Here is a 16042-nt window from a genome sequence, read left to right on the forward strand (position 1 = left end):
ACCTTGTCTTCTCTGATTTCTGCTTTCCTCATCTTCTCGTCACTCTCTTCCTTTCATCCAATGTCTACCCTCTGTCTCCCCCTTCCATCTCTCACTTCACCCCCCCATTGGTCTGGCGTCCATCTTCTTCCCTTCCCTCCTCCAATGGTCTGGCATCTCTCTCCTCTCCTCTTCTTCCCTTCCCTCTCCCACACCCCTATGGTCTGTCATTTCTCTCTCTTCTCTCCCTTCCCCCCACTTCCATCAGCATCTGCCCCCTTTCTTTCCCTCCAACCCAATTCCATCCAGTATCTTTCTCCCTTATGTCTCTCTCCCCTTTCCCTGCACACCAATTCCATCAGCATCTGCCCCCTTTCTCTCCCTCCATCACCCTGCCCCTTTCTCTCCCTTCACCACCCTTCCATATCACCCTGCCCGATACCCTTCTTGATTATGCCTAGCATTCTGTTTGCCTTCTTAGCGGCCGCTGCGCACTGTGCCGTCGGCTTCATTGTCATGTCCACCATTACCCCCAAGTCCCTTTCTTGGGTACTCATTAAATAACATCCCTCCCATCGTATAGTTGTACCTCGGGTTTCTGTTTCCCACATGTAATACTTTACATTTCTCAACATAATACAGACACAGTCATCGCGGGACCTGCCTGCACTTTATCGCGGCTGCTGACTCTGCTCCAGAATAAGTACAGCAGCCGCGCTGGGGTGCAGTCCCGTTAATGTATAGGGTGGGAGGTTCCGGACCTGGCCAGCTGTGCACCCGCCCACCCCCACCCCACGCCCTTGGTACACCACTGCTTATCAGCCCTTCACCATCTGTAATGTCCCCTCTGACTTCAGGGCTCAACTTGGTTGATATACTTCCAACACCTGAGTCAGATACCAGGGCAAATGAAAGTGTACAATGCGAACTGCTGACATTTGTTTATGCCGGCATTCAATTGATGCTTCTCGGGATGCTCTTGTGACAAGGTTGAAGAAGGTGATGGTGTAGCATAACCTAGGAGCTTCCTCTCATTCTCAGAACAAGGATCCTTTGCAGCCCATGACACATGTTGGACCAACAGAGGGAATGATCCAGAGCCAAAAATGTAATTGAGACCGTACAGGACCTGTCTTCAGATGTCTTCTCATAACAAGCACAGAAATAGGACTAAATTGCATTGAAATCTGGAATTTTGACGGTAGCTGCTTGAATTTTGCAAGCTTTTTTTCAATTTGATTTTGCACCACAACTGCAGCAGTAAAGATATGAGAATGAGACTTAAGGCCAGAACATAGGGGGAAGTGGTGTCATCCCTGAAGAAGGCAGCTTAGTGAGTGAGGTCTGCAGGAAGACAGCTACTTGAGGATCTGCCGAATCCCTGTCAACAACAGGAGCAAGATTTATTCCCCAGAAGCTAGTAGCATCATCAGCTAGGTCAGTGAAAAACTGTGGCGGAAGTGAGCAGCAAGGAGCTCGTAGCTGACGGCATCAGTGGTACGGCTTTCAGAGCTCCCTGAGATGTGCTGACACGGATGCTTGAGAGCAATGTTGTCAGAAATGAAAAGGGAGCCGAAAGTGTCATTTATTGCAGCTGTGAGAGAGATGAGAGCACTGACTCTGGAACTCAGCTGGCATACAGCACTGATACTGGCAGCAGAACAGAGGAGACAGAGCAGGAGGCAGAGGTCCAGAGGGAGAGACGGTGGCAGTAAGACGATGGAAAAAGTTGAATCTATTTGGGGAGAAACAGCTTAAAATTGAAGATCTAGGGCAGGGGACCCCAAAGTCCCTCCTTGAGGGCTGAATCCAGTCGGGTTTTCAGGATTTCCCCAATGAATATGCATGATATCTATGTGCATGCACTGCTTTCAATACATATTCATTGGGGAAATCCTGAAAACCCAACTGGATTCGGCCCTCAAGGAGGGACTTTGGAGACCCCTGATCTAGGGAATCATGCTCGATGCTGTAACCTCCGTGTTCATGGTGTCCCTGAAACTGATCAGCAGAGTACAGTAACACGGAGAAAGTGGTGTCATGAGTTTTTCAAATGGAATGCCCAAAGATCGTATCTTACGAGGAGTACCCAAAGATTTAAACTCTCATTCCCCTCATTTAAAGGAATAAAATCTGTTGGAAAACTGGGCCAATCATATATTTTTTAATTAACTGAGATCTGGAATGGGATCCCATTTGCTATAAGAGCACCAGGCACTTTTCAATTATTCCATAAAAATTTGAAAACATTATTGTTTTCAAAATATTATGATAACCACTCTAAGTATTTATTTAGACCGATGATTTGATTCTTTTTTTATTTTTTTATATTTCTTCCCCTTTATTTTATCTCTTTTGTAATTTGTAATTTTCCTATTCTTTTATAAACCGAGTCCAAAATCTCTAAACATTCTGATTCTCTCTTTGATTATCTCAAAAATCGATTATTGCAATGCCCTACTCAAGGGAATAGCCCAAAATGAAATTAGACGTCTACAGATCATTCAAAATGCTTCAATAAAACTAAGAACGAAAGCTAAGAAATTTGATCACGTCACTCCCAGTTGCGCATCGTATACAGTATAAACTAAGCCTAATCATTGATTCCCTATACCCCAACCAGATTACTGAGGTCTATTGATCAGCATTTATTAGTTATCCCTTCACGTAAAATTATTAATACATGGCAGCATTTTATTTTTTTCTGTTACAGCTCCGCAAACATGGAACTCCCTCTCCATTTACTTAAAAGAAAAAAATAATTTAGATAAATTTAAGAGCAAACTGAAAAGCTTTCTTTTCAAGGATGCTTTTGATACCTAAAAAAGCTTGATTGAGCTTCATTTCATCTTCATAACCTCTCTAAGGTTCACTGTTTATTCCCTCCCAATTGTTTTTTTACCATAATTGTCTTTTTTTTCTATCAGCGATACGTATGTCTTACCCATCCTTTCCTCTCGTTTTAACATATTTGTACTGTTAGTCCTTATCACGTTACGTATGTTTTAGTCTGTTTGTTTTGCTGCCCTCTTAATTGTATATAATTTTAATGATATGTTCATCGCTTAGAAATTTGAGTAAGCGATCAATCAAATGTACAATAAACTTGAAATTTGATGAACCCGGTCTATAAACCTAAGTTTTAGTTTAGTTTAGTTTTAGGCCCTCTTTTACTAAGGTGCGCTAACCGATTAGTGCACGCTAATCGAATTAGCACGCGCTAAATGCTAACGCGTGCATGTTAGTCTATGGACGCGTTAGCGTTAAGCACACGCCAATCGGCTAGCGCACCTTAGTAAAAGAGGTGCAAGGTGCTGAACCTCAGGCAAGAGAAAATCTAATCTAATCTAATATTTGTGTGTCGTGCATACATAAACAGGCTCTAGGCGACTTGAGGAAAGGAAGGGAAAAAGGGTTAGGGTGGGAGAAAGGAGTGGAGGGGGGACAGGAAACATAAAACTTAGGCGAATTAAGTAAGGTCAGGTGTTTAAGATGATCTTAGAAGAATTAATTGTCAGAGTGAAGTTTTCAGTGTCTTTCGGAATAGGGTATGGTTGGTTTCCGTTCTTATAGTCTGTGAGATCGTTTCAGATTTTGACTCTGAGGAAGGAACACAGAGGGCCTTGGGCCCCCCCAGAAAATGGGACTGTCCCAAATGTGGTGCTGTGATTCCATCAATTTCTAATAAATACGATTCTTGCTTTCGCTTGGGCTAAGGACGATTAGGCTCTGATTAGACACAACACGGAAATATATGAAGATCTTTCGCCTTTAACTTTGCAAAAAAAATCAGTGTGAAGAAGTCACTTCAGTGCTGAAAAAGGTGGGCAGCGCATCACTGATGGTTTGACCCTTTTGAATTGTCTCATCTTCACCAGAGTGTCTTTAAAGGAGCAAAACTTTGGTAGACACATGGAGGACTTTGCAGGATGTGGGCCTGGCAAATTTGACCTTGGTGGGCCAGTTGCAGACTCCATGGATCCCACTGCCAAAATGGCAGAGAGTGACTGATAGTGGCAAATGTCTGAGGAGGCAGTCAACAGGACTTTTGAAATCCAAGAGGCTGAGGGGTAAAGAGTGAGCTATTGATCAGCTGCCCTTACTGAATGCTAGAATACTTAAGATCTGGACAAAGAGTGCCTTTGGAATGTCTTTTTATGGATTGGGGAGGCAGTCTAAGCTAGAAATTCATACTGATGAACTGCTCTATGAAAGGATACTTAGAAGGTGGGAGTATGAGTGGGCGTGGCTTAACCTGGAAGTGAACGCTGATTGGTCGATCCTTATCTTTGACAGCTGTCAATCATTTTGACATGAGGCGTACCCATTATACTACTGGTGGGTAATGGAACAGAGCAATAGTAGAGTTATCATGAAGTGTTTCTGGGAAATAATGGATTTATTGGGGTATGATAATTGATGGGTGGGAGAAGCTTTGGAAATATTTTGTATGGTTACGAGTTGTTGTAGTGTCATTGTTATAATGGGAAACACAAAAAGCAAGAAGTAGCTAATATGTCCACTTCAATATATGTGAAAAATTAATCAATATAATTTCTTCAGTGCTCAGAGATTTCTTGATATCGACTAGTTCAGATAAGTCATTTAGAGTGAATTTTCAACTTTATTACTATATCTTCGATACAGTGCAATAATTAAATGAAAAAATATGCTCGGTCTTGTCCCGTAGTCTGATATCATGAAATCTCTGTGCACTTAAGAAACGATATTGATTAATTTTTCACATATATTGAAGTGAACATATTAGCTACTTTTTTTGTGTGTGTTTTGCATATGCATTCATTTGAGAAGTAGCATTGTGAGCTTTTGATTTCCCGAGTTTTTTGAGATTGTTATAATGGGACCATTGTACGGGATGGTGCTTTCTTTTAATTAGCTTATTGAATTCATAGGTGTATGGTGGGAAGTTGGTCAGATGTTTGGGGGGGGAAGAGGTAGGAAAATTAAAGAGGGAGATGGGATTGTGTGGAGATTATACAAACTTAAGAGGGCCACTTTCTAGAAAAGCAGGTATAGCAATCCTTATACATAATAATGCGCTCTTCATGGGATTCCACAGACAGAAGTGAAATCGCCAAAACCAACCAGAGAAATTTCTTGACTGTAATTGACTTAGCCAGTAATGGAGAGGCTCGCTCAAATTTTAACCTGGCAGCTGTATTTTGCCCAACAATTTTAGTGAAATCGATCCATATGAAGAATTACAATATTCCAGTCGTGGCATTAGAATAGACTGAGCAACAATTCTAAAACTTTGCCCAGTCAGAGACGATCTAATAGCTCTATTGGCTCACAAGGCATTGACCGCGAAACAACGTGTAATGATTAAATGGATGAAAGCAGGGCTACTCTGTTTGAAATTTGGAAAATGCACATGTCTGTATTGCTGAAGAGGGAGCGATTGCCACCTATCACAGTACATTTAACATCGAAAAAGCAGTTTCTCCTAGGACAAGCAGGATGAGTCATTTGCCACCTACATTTAGCATCAAAAAATCAGTTTTTAACTGCATGGTATTCCTTTCTTATGACACTAACCACAAGATGTAGAGGTGGGTGAACATTGTTATTGTTTAAAAATGAATCTATACTGGGTGGGAAAGAAACGGTTTGCATGCCGAGGAGTTGCCTTGATCGGAATTCTGTGTTGTTTGACAGTAAAAACTACAGTAATATAAAAAACTTAAAGCCCTGCACGTAAGTAAAGCAGAGAGAAGGGAAGGAGAAAGACTGATAGAAACATTCAAGAGGTATCAATACTACATCACAGGAAAGGAAGCCCTAGAACAAGAAGCCACCATCAGGAACTGTTTCTTTATAAAAAAAAAAGAATGGTGTATGCATGGAATGGCATTCTGCCAGAGATGGTGGTGGGTGGGGATGACAGGCTCTAACAAAGCCTGAATTCTTGCATCTGAAGAAGTTACAAGACGGCCGCAGACTGGCTGGGATCTACTGCCTTCATAAGGAAAGAAACTGGACAGGCTTGAAGGTTCTTATCTTTCATCTTCAAGGTTTGTATTAATGTAACAGAGTCGGCCAGTCGTGCTGAGTTCCACCTACCGCTCTGTAACTGCAAACAGCCTACTGTGAGCTCAATCTGGGGTCTAACGTCTGCAAAATTATATTTAAAATAGTGCATAATGAAATTAAAATCACTGGCAGCAAAAACAGTGATATTAGAGGGTCAGAAAATAGCACACAAGTATTCTTGAGCTCAGGTACAAAATACTGCAAGACTATCTATTGAGGAACATTGTTCTTCTTCTCGTCCTTTTACCCTTTTGGCTAAGCAGAACCCCTCCCCCAGTCCTTGCTGAATGTAAGTTCATTTTTCCATTTGCTGACTGAGTACATAGTAGAAAATGACACGGGGACAAATTTTTCCCCGTGAGTTTTGTCGCTGTTCCTGTCCCTTCCCCATTCCCGTAAGCTCTACCTTAACCGCAAAAGCCTCGGACGCTTCTGATTTTAAAGTGTTTGAGGCTTGTGCAGATGAGGATGGAGCTTGCAGGAATGGGGCGGGGACGGGAAAATGAGTTCCCGTGGGGACGGGGAAAAATTTTCCCCTTGACATGCTCTAGTACTTAGGATGCATATGCTTACAAAGCAATCGGAGTAAATGTACAAACCTAAAACTTCTAAGCTATCAACAGAGAAATTCAAGTTGAAGGCAGAATGGTGGTTCTTGACTATATCCCTTGGGACACAGCCAGGATTTCCTCAATAAATATTCACGAGATTAAATGTGAATGCAAGAGAGGCAATGCATGCAAATCTGTCTCAGACATTTTCCATACAAAGTTACCATATGGCTCCAGAAAAAGGAGGACTTATTGAGACATCCGGGTTTTACTTCCACTGAAAGCACTGGAAGTAAAACCCGGAAGTCTCAATCCGTCCGCCATTTTCTGGAGCCATGTGGTAACCCTAGTAAATAATGATATTTACAGCTTCATAAAACAGATTCATTTAATTCTCTGTGGAATGAGGTGGGGGGAAATACCTCTGTTTCTGTAATACAAGAGGAAGTATCCCTTGGTAAGGATGGGAGTAGGTTAATAAGCTCCCTTGACCTTGGGTACTAGCATGGCTTCTCCTGTTTAGGAGCTATGGGCATTGCATGCAGGGCTTGCCGGCATGAATAGACCTTCTGTTCTCAGGCTGAGAACCAGCGCTGTTTCTCTGATGCTCCCCTGCCCTCCTCCCTCCCCCCTACTTTCCTATTCATTTTGGTCATGTAAGGAGCTGTCTTTAGCGCAGAAAGCCCAGGGCTGTAGGGGGAGGCAGGCTCAATCCTTTCATTATCTGTAACTAGTATTGGAAATGTCCCAAAAGTATTACCGGCACAGAGGAAGGACAGAGATGAAAAGGGAAAGAGAAGACAAAACGAGGAAAAAAAAAAAAAATGTTACCAGGCGCTGCCTATTCTATCCCCCTGCAACAGAAATGGGGGAGGGGATGTGTGACTGATGAAAAATGCAGTTTAACTCTCCCGTGCTGTTCAAATATTCCATTAAATTCCAGACCACCCCTCCTCTCTCCTCCCCCCACACTAACTATCTCCCACCACCCTGCATAGGATTAGAAGGCCAGAGAGTCCGGCAGTTGACCCAGGGCACACTCACCCGTCAGAATCCTGGTGGTTGACATTCAGTCGCTTAGTGGATCCTAAGAGCTCTAGAGGGGAGAGAAAGAGAAAGGTGAATTAATGAAAGTGTGGCAACTTCCAGTGAGCCACAAGTTGCCCCAGTGAGGGATTTCTGTGAAGTGTGGGAAAAAAAAATGTTTAATAGACCTGACAGAACCAGCTCCAGGATTTTTGCACCAGGGAAAGCTGTGTTCTGTTTCCTGGTTTAATATTGTCCAAGGCAGTAAAGAGTTAATAGAATTGAAGAATGTTTCAGAATTTTTTGCACAGGTTAAATAGCTCTGACCTGGGGAAGTTACCTCTACGGAAAGAACCTATGGACTTTGGAATACGTGGTGTAATGATGAGGAAGTCGCACACCTTGTTTGCAAGGGAGATAAAGGGACTTCAAAAGGGTCTTCAAATTCTCTACCTGGTGGATCAGTCCACCGGGTGGGTCCAGTCCTCCAGTCATTAAATTGATCTTTCTTCTCCCCAGCTCTGCCACTTGATTGTAAGTTGCACAAAATAATAAATAGAGACTACAAGAGAAATTAGTGTCGATTTGTTTTGTTGTTGTTGAAAGAGGTGTAGAGTGTCCTGTAATTTACCCCCTGACGGGCAGGAATTTTTCAGAGCTCACATTGGCCTAAGTACTGGCCAGGCCTGAGGTTACTCATCTGCTGAGGGTTCACAAGACCAGAACTTAAACTGTTGCATCTGCAGGCCATTCTTAACTATAAACAGTATAGAAAGTTTGGCAGTGTAACTATTAAAATGGTTCATAGACAACACCGTGAAAGACAAAGGCGCGCGCCAACAACTGAACGCAAGACGGAGGCGCGCGCCGAAGAAAATTACTGTTTTTAGGGGCTCCGACGGGGGGTTTTGTTGGGGAGCCCCCCCAGTTTACTTAATAGAGATCGCGCTGGCGTTGTGGGGGGTTTGGGGGGTTGTAATCCCCCACATTTTACTGTAAACTTAACTTTTTCCCTAAAAACAGGGAAAAAGTGAAGTTTTCAGTAAAATGTGGGGGGTTACAACCCCCAAACCCCCCACAACGCCCCCACAATGCGGCGCGATCTCTATTAAGTAAAGTGGGGGGGTTCCCCCCCACACACCCCCGTCGGAGCCCTAAAAACAGTAATTTTCTGTGGCGCGCGCCTCCGCGCTGCGCTCAATTGTCTGCGCGCACCTTTGTCCCGGCGCGCTTTTGACCTGACACCATTAAAACTGAGGCATAGGGCCAGTATCATGGTCAGTTCAGGACACCCAGATTTGACTTCCGTCCTGTCCCTTGGACCGGCTGGGGATGCTACAGAGGCCGGGTCATAGCTTCTATGGAGAGGAGGCATCTCACTCATTACGCCACAGCATTTACTGGCTGAATACGGGATATACTGTACACAAAGCAGAAAACCCTCACTCATAGGGTTAAATCATCAATCATAACAATTCTTGATCAGTCTGTTGGAAAATTTTTCATCAAATTCAAAAACTGACCAACGACCAGATGCAACTTTAATTACTCATCCTTTATTGTAATGAGGTTACTTGCCCCAATAGTTAATGCCCGACGGGACCCGTTTCGCCCAAACAGGCTTTCTCACGGGTTCCAACAGGGAGCACTTATTTTGGCGTCCTCGTGCTTCCGGGGCAAGAATTTTCCAACAGACTGATCAAGAATTATTATGATTGATGATTTAACCCTATGAGTGAGGGTTTTCTGCTTTGTGGAGTTATCCGATTACCTCACTTTCTGTCTTCTATTTTTTGCTATTTTTAGTGATATACTGTACATACACAGTGGTGTAGTAAGGGAGGGGGTGTGGTCTTCCTAAGGGCGTGGTGGCATCCCTTCCCCCTCCTCTCCACCCACCCGCTTGCTTCCCCGCTCGCTCCTCTCCTTGCCGCGCACGCCTCTGTACCTTTTTTGGTGCTCTCTCTGACGTCACTTCCGGGACCCGGGCCTAGGAAGTAATGTGGGAGAAAGAACCAAAAAGGTATGGGGGGACAGCAAGGGCGCGCGTGTGCGGCGGAGGAGGGGATCTGGTTGCTTTGTGTAAAGGTAAAGGGGATGGGGCCTGATATACTGCTTTTTCCGAGTGTGGTTATAATCAAAGCAGTTTGCATATTTTAGACAGGTACTTATTTTGTACCTGGGGCAATGAAGTGTTAAGTTGACTTGAGTCACAAGGAGCAACAGTGGACAGCTCACACCCTCAGGGTGCCAAGACCCACTGCTCTAACTACTAGGCCAGTGGTCTCAAACACGCGGCCCACCAGGTACTACTTTGAGGCCCTCGGTATGATTATCATAATCACAAAAGTAAAATAAAACAGTTTCTTGATCATATGTCTCTTTAGCTATAAATTACAATTTTATTATTAAGACAGCCAAAAGGAAAAATTTATAAATTATAAAGAGTTTTTTACCTCTTAACTATTTTTTTGAGGCCCTCCAAAGTACCTACAAATCCAAAATGTGGCCCTGCAGAGGGTTTGAGTTTGAGACCACTGCACTAGGCTGCTCCTCCACTCTGGGTGAGGTGTTGATAAAATCAGGGTAAAAGCCTGGTGCTAAAAGAAGAGTCAACGTCAAACCGTAGTGTTTCTGCACCACCAGCCGCAACAGGACCACTTCAGGGGACAGAAGGAAGAGAAGGCCCTAGAGCAGGGGTGTCAAAGTCCCTCCTCGAGGGCCGCAATCCAGTCGGGTTTTCAGGATTTCCCCAATGAATAGGCATGAGATCTATTTGCATGCCCTGCTTTCATTGTATGCTAATAGATCTCATGCCTATTCATTGGGGAAGTCCTGAAAACCCGACTGGATTGCGGCCCTCGAGGGGGGACTTTGACACCCCTGCCCTAGAGTTACCACATGGCTCCAAAAAAAGGAGGACAGATTGGAGATATCCGGGTTTTACTTTCAGTGCTTTCAGCGGAAATGAAACCCGGATGTCTTAATCCGTTCTCCTTTTTCTGGAGCCACATGGTAACCCTGCGGGACATAGATGGCAACCTGTTTCCATCAAGCCAGCACACAGCCATCCTGCCAATTATTACAATACAGGGTTTCCAAAATCTGGCCAGGCTCTCTAGAATGAATATGCAAATCTCTCTCTCATGCATATTCATTACAGAGATCCTGAGAACCCGACGGGCTATGGCCTTGGCATTCACTCCCAATCCGAGAGCCACCAACGGGTCAGGTTTTCAGGATATCACTATAGACTGTGCATGAGAGAGATTTACATACAACGCATCTTGTAGGCATGCAAATTTCACATGCAGATTTCTTTGGGGGATATCTAGAAACCCTGATCCGTTAGTGGCCCTTAAGGACTGGGAGTGAACGCGGAGGGCTCTAGGATGCCCAGGAAAGGGAGACCCTGTCCTCAGGACACACCCAGCCAAGCAGCTTTTCAGGATATACAGAATGAACAAAGCATGAGACAGATTGCATGCAAATCATTCTCATGTTATGCTACCCTGAAAACTTGATTGGCTGTGTGTGTTCTAAGAGAACCACTGCCCTAAAGGCTTAATTTAAATTAAATTTGTTTTACAAAGTATTCAGTACTGAAATGTTTAAATCTGTGTCAAGTGGAGTACAAACACAATTCTAGCTAATACAAACCTAAAGCCATGCACAGTGCCCGTCCCTCAGGGGAAACATTTGGTAGCATATTCGTCAACTCTGGGACCTCCCCTACAACAGTCCTGATGGGGGCAATTTCCCCAAATGGGTTATTTTGTGCATACTTAACGAATGGCTGAATGGATCAGAATGAAAAAAAAATCTACCACAAAAAAAACCCAAAAAAATCAAAGACTTCTATCTGAAAAGAGGAAAGAAAGGAAAAAAAAAAAAAGGGAGATTATTATAATTTGGCTACTATACCACCTCCTTTACTAACATGTAGCGTGGGATTGAGCTAAAACCCACACTACGGGTTAGTAAAGGAGGGGTATAGTTAAAATAATTGTGGCATTTGGTGATTTTGCTTTATAAAACATCATAAGAGAGTTTTTTTTGACCAGTGATGTATTTGCTTTTTCTGATGGTATTAATATCAAAAGTAAGGGCTAGATTCACTAAGCGTACCAATCGGTTGCGATCCCTTTACTATCAAATTTTCATCCGGCCTGATTCACTCACCTCTCCTGTGATCCGCGTTGAATCCGTGCATTCAAATTAGGTGAAACGCATGCAAATTGGACAGCGACGCGATTCACAACACCAAATTTTCGATCCGACTGGGTTGGCAGATCACCTGAAGAAGCGACTGCTGGGGACCAGTCGAAAATGTCTTTCCGACAGGAAGCCCTGCTTTCTGCCCTGCAATCTCTCCTGCCTGCTCGCCCCGAATGCTGCCCTGCTTCTTATCTCCTGCTGCTCACCCTCATGCCACCCTGCTCTGCCTTGATCTTCCCCGAATCTCTCCTGCCGCATTGCCATTCTCCTGCCCTTCCCTGAAGCTCTCCTGCCCTTCCCCGAGGCTCTCCTGCCCTTCCCCGCCCAGCGAGCCCGTGGTTTTAACCCGTGGGTTTAAAGCAGGTTAAAACCACGGGCTCGCAGGGCTAAAAACTAACAAAAAAGTTGTGTGCTGGCCCCATGCCACTGTTTTGTGTGTGCTGAATGGAGAAGACCGCGGAGCAGCTGTACCTAGCATTGTGCTCCACTCTTGTGGATAGTGAACACATCCCAAGCGCTCAATGGAGTTGCTGCATGATATTTTGCCTGAAAGGTGAGGGGTTTATTTAATAGTTTTCTTGTCCGACAGGACTGTCTAAAAAAAAAAAATAAATAAAAAAAAGCTCGCATCTCAGACGGACATGCGCAGACCACTATAGAGTGATCAGTGCAGGCAGATGGAGGCGTTCCTCCGATCGCCCCCATCTGCATATTTTTCATTCCTGAATTCATCGGACCTGCCCGTTTCGGACCCGGATCGGACCAGGATCAGGCCCGATCGAGCAGTTTAGTGAATCCAGGCCTAAGTTGCTAGTAGTGGAGGTCGATTTTTGTCCTTCACATTTGTGCAACATTGAGGTTTTTTTACCCCCCTCTTTTCAGATAGAAGTCTTTGATTTTTTTTTTTGTGGTAGTTTTGTTCATTTTGTGCATACCATAACAGGTATGAACCTCATTCCTAAGCCAGGGTCGATCTTGACCTGTGTGAAGAAGCCGAAATTTAGCAGCTGAAGAATGATCAGGTTTGCTCTTGGCTAGACCAGGGCTTCTCAACCCAGTCCTCGGGCCACAGCCAGTCAGTTGAGTTTTCAGGATCTTCACATTGCATATGCATGAGATGGATTTGCGTATCAAGAAGGAAGTGCAGGATCATTTCGAACAGACAATGGCAGAGCAATCTGGTCACTCTCAAAGTTTAATGTTATTCGGACTCCTTTAAGTTCCATGTCACCTGCCTTTTCCATATTAGATGTTTTCTTCTGGACCCCTACCAAATTTCTTTATCTTAGTGGTTCTTTATATACATCCAGGTGGGGTGGGGGGAGGGATGGGTTTGTTTTTCCTTCTTTCAGGAATAGTACCTTAGTGCTTTTCTGGCTGTGTTTCCTGTATATGTAAAATTCTTGCACTTTTGTATCAGTTTTTGTTTTTATAAAATCAATAAACAGTTTGAAACCAAAAATAAGAGAAGGCAGTGCATACAAATCTACCTCATGCATATTTATTGTGGACATACTGAAAACACAACATGCCGGGGGTGGCCCGAGGACTGATATAACCTGGAGCTCTTTTGATTTACTCTTTAGGTCAGCGGTTTTCACACCCAGACCTTGAGGGCCGCCAACAGAACAGGTTTTCAGAATAGTCTTATGTATAACAATTTTTATTGAAAGAATCAAATAATCAGTACAATAGGATAATACAAAAATACATTCAATACAATAAGAATTACAATAAATTTCATACAAATTTAAATCATTCTTTCAAATTTAATTTCCATATGAATTAATTCAATCTTATCTACACCCCCCTTAATTCCATCCCCTACCCATTATCTTCCCCTAAATGAAATTCCTCACCCTGGATGAAAGTTGACAAAAATAAAGAATTAAAATAAATAACTGGAATGTAATTAGTAAACCTAATTTTCATAATAAATCATTAATAACCAAACTTTGTATTTTTGGTGAAAGATTCTGAATATAAGGATCCCAAACCTCCAGTCTTAATGAATATGGATGAGAGAGATTTGCATACAGTGGAAGTAGTAAGCGTGCAAATCTCATGCATATTCATTAAGACTATCCTGAAAACCTGACCCATTAGCCCTCCCTTGAGAACCGGGTGTAAAGAGCAAGACTTTAGGTCAGGACTTCTCAATCCAGACCTTGGGACACACCTAAACAGTTGAGGTTTCAGGATCTCCACAAAGCATACATATATATACCACCTGAACCAAAGGAGATCACAAATCAACATACAGTACATAAAAGATACAACATTTCAGGACTGCCCAAGTCCGGTCCTCGAGATCTACTGGAAGGCCAGGTTTTCAGGATATCCACAATGAATATGCATGAGAGAGATTTGCATACCAAGAAGGCAGTGCAGGCAAATCTCTCTCATGGATAATTATTGTGGATAACCTGAAAACCTGGCCTGCCGGTAGATCTCGAGGACTGAACTTGGGCAGCCCTGAAAAATACCCACATACAAGCTGCATATCAGGTGGACTGACCATATTTCTCTCCTATCTGAACCGCAAGACAGGAATGCCTTGTCATGGTGTCGGCGGCAATCTACATAGGCTGCTTCACGGCCTTCTGTCTCCTGGGTGTTCCTCTGCCACATCTGGAGTACTGCGTCCAATATTGGTCGCCGTACCTTAAGAAGGATATGGTGATACTCGAGAGGGTCCAAAAAAGAGCAACACGATTGATAAAGGGTATGGAAAACCTTTCATATGCTGAGAGATTGGAGAAACTGGGTCTCTTTTCTCTGGAAAAGTGGAGACTTAGAGGGGACATGATAGAGACTTATAAGATCATGAAGGGCATAGAGAAAGTGGAGAGGGACAGATTCTTCAAACTTTCAAAAACTACAAGAATGAGAGGGCATTCGGAAAAATTAAAAGGGGACAGATTCAGAAATAACGTTAGGAAGTTCTTCTTTACTCAAAGGGTGGTAGACACCTGGAATGCGCTTCCAGAGTGTGTGATAGGACAGAGCATGGTATTGGGGTTCAAGAAGGGATTAGATAATTTCCTGAAGGAAAAAGGGATAGAAGGGTATAGATAGAGGATCACTATACAGGTCCTGGACCTGATGGGCCGCCGCATGAGTGGACTGCTGGGCATGATGGACCTCTGGTCTGACCCAGCAGAGGCAATGCTTATGTTCTTATGTTTATTTACTCATGTCCTCCCTTGTATAAGAACATAAGAATAGCCTTACTGGGTCAGACCAATGGTCTTCAAGCCCAGTAGCCCATTCTCTTGGTGGCCAATCCAGGTCCCTAAGTACCTGGCCAAAACCAATGGAGTAGCAATATTCCATACAGAATCTCAAAGAATAGCAAGATTCCAGAATCCCAGAAAATAAGATTCTAGATCCCCAAGGAGTAGCAACATTCCATACTACCGATCCAGGGCAAGAGGTGGCTTCCCCCATGTCTTTCTCAATACCAGACTATGGACTTTTCCTCCAGGAGCTTGTCCAAACCTTTCTTAAAATCAGCTACTCTATCCGCTTTTGTATCGACCTCTCCTGCTTTTTTCTTGTGCCACATTCTTGCAATACTGACCCGCTGTTGAACAGGACAGCACCTGACCCATTTTCCTTTGGCCTCTCTCACTATGATTTCCTCTCCATTGACTGCTGTAGACTTTTCTTTTCTTTCGCTTCCACAGACCCTCTCATCTTTCCATCGGGATCGTGCAGTATCAAGAGATCAGTCTTCAGCCTCCTTGCTGTCGACATGGGGGTTGACTAATCGGCAATCCGGTAAGACGCACGGCAGCTCCCTTTGCTCTGGTAGTCGTGCCAGTACAGATATCGGCTCTGTGGTCATCTCCCTCTGGCGATGCTTCTTTCGACACTTTTGGGAAAGTGCTGAGCTGGGGAATTTCCGCCTCCATCTCTAATTCCCTCACTTAGCTGCCAGGAAAAGTCCTACAGACCAAATTATCTACATTATTCTTGTTCAGACAGTCAGGCTTTCAGAGTACAGCTTGAATGTCCAAATTGTTTCTGAGAAGTTCACTATAGCGTCCCCCATAACCCAGGACAAGATGCTTTTCATTGTGTTCTTTCCATCAATGTAGGTGCCATGTTCACGCACAGATCCAACTGAAAGTGGATTACTTGGGGAGAATGCAATGTATGAAATCTAAAGTGTGTTCTACATTTATTCCCTAAAGGTCTCTCTGAAAACA

General features: G+C 43.7%; 1 protein-coding gene across 2 annotated transcripts in view; it reads right to left on the reverse strand.

Moving 5' to 3' along the window:
• The window catches only part of CASKIN2 (CASK interacting protein 2), a 149329-nt gene that overhangs the window by 42677 nt on the left and 90610 nt on the right, over window positions 1-16042 (reverse strand). For both annotated transcript variants that reach the window (XM_033960349.1, XM_033960348.1), the window contains exon 3: window positions 7629-7680. In XM_033960349.1, the coding sequence (XP_033816240.1) occupies window positions 7629-7680 (52 nt within the window). The remainder of the gene's footprint in view (window positions 1-7628; window positions 7681-16042) is intronic.

This window comes from Geotrypetes seraphini, chromosome 10 (genome assembly GCF_902459505.1).
Source record: "Geotrypetes seraphini chromosome 10, aGeoSer1.1, whole genome shotgun sequence".
In the NCBI taxonomy this organism is placed as follows: domain Eukaryota; kingdom Metazoa; phylum Chordata; class Amphibia; order Gymnophiona; family Dermophiidae; genus Geotrypetes; species Geotrypetes seraphini.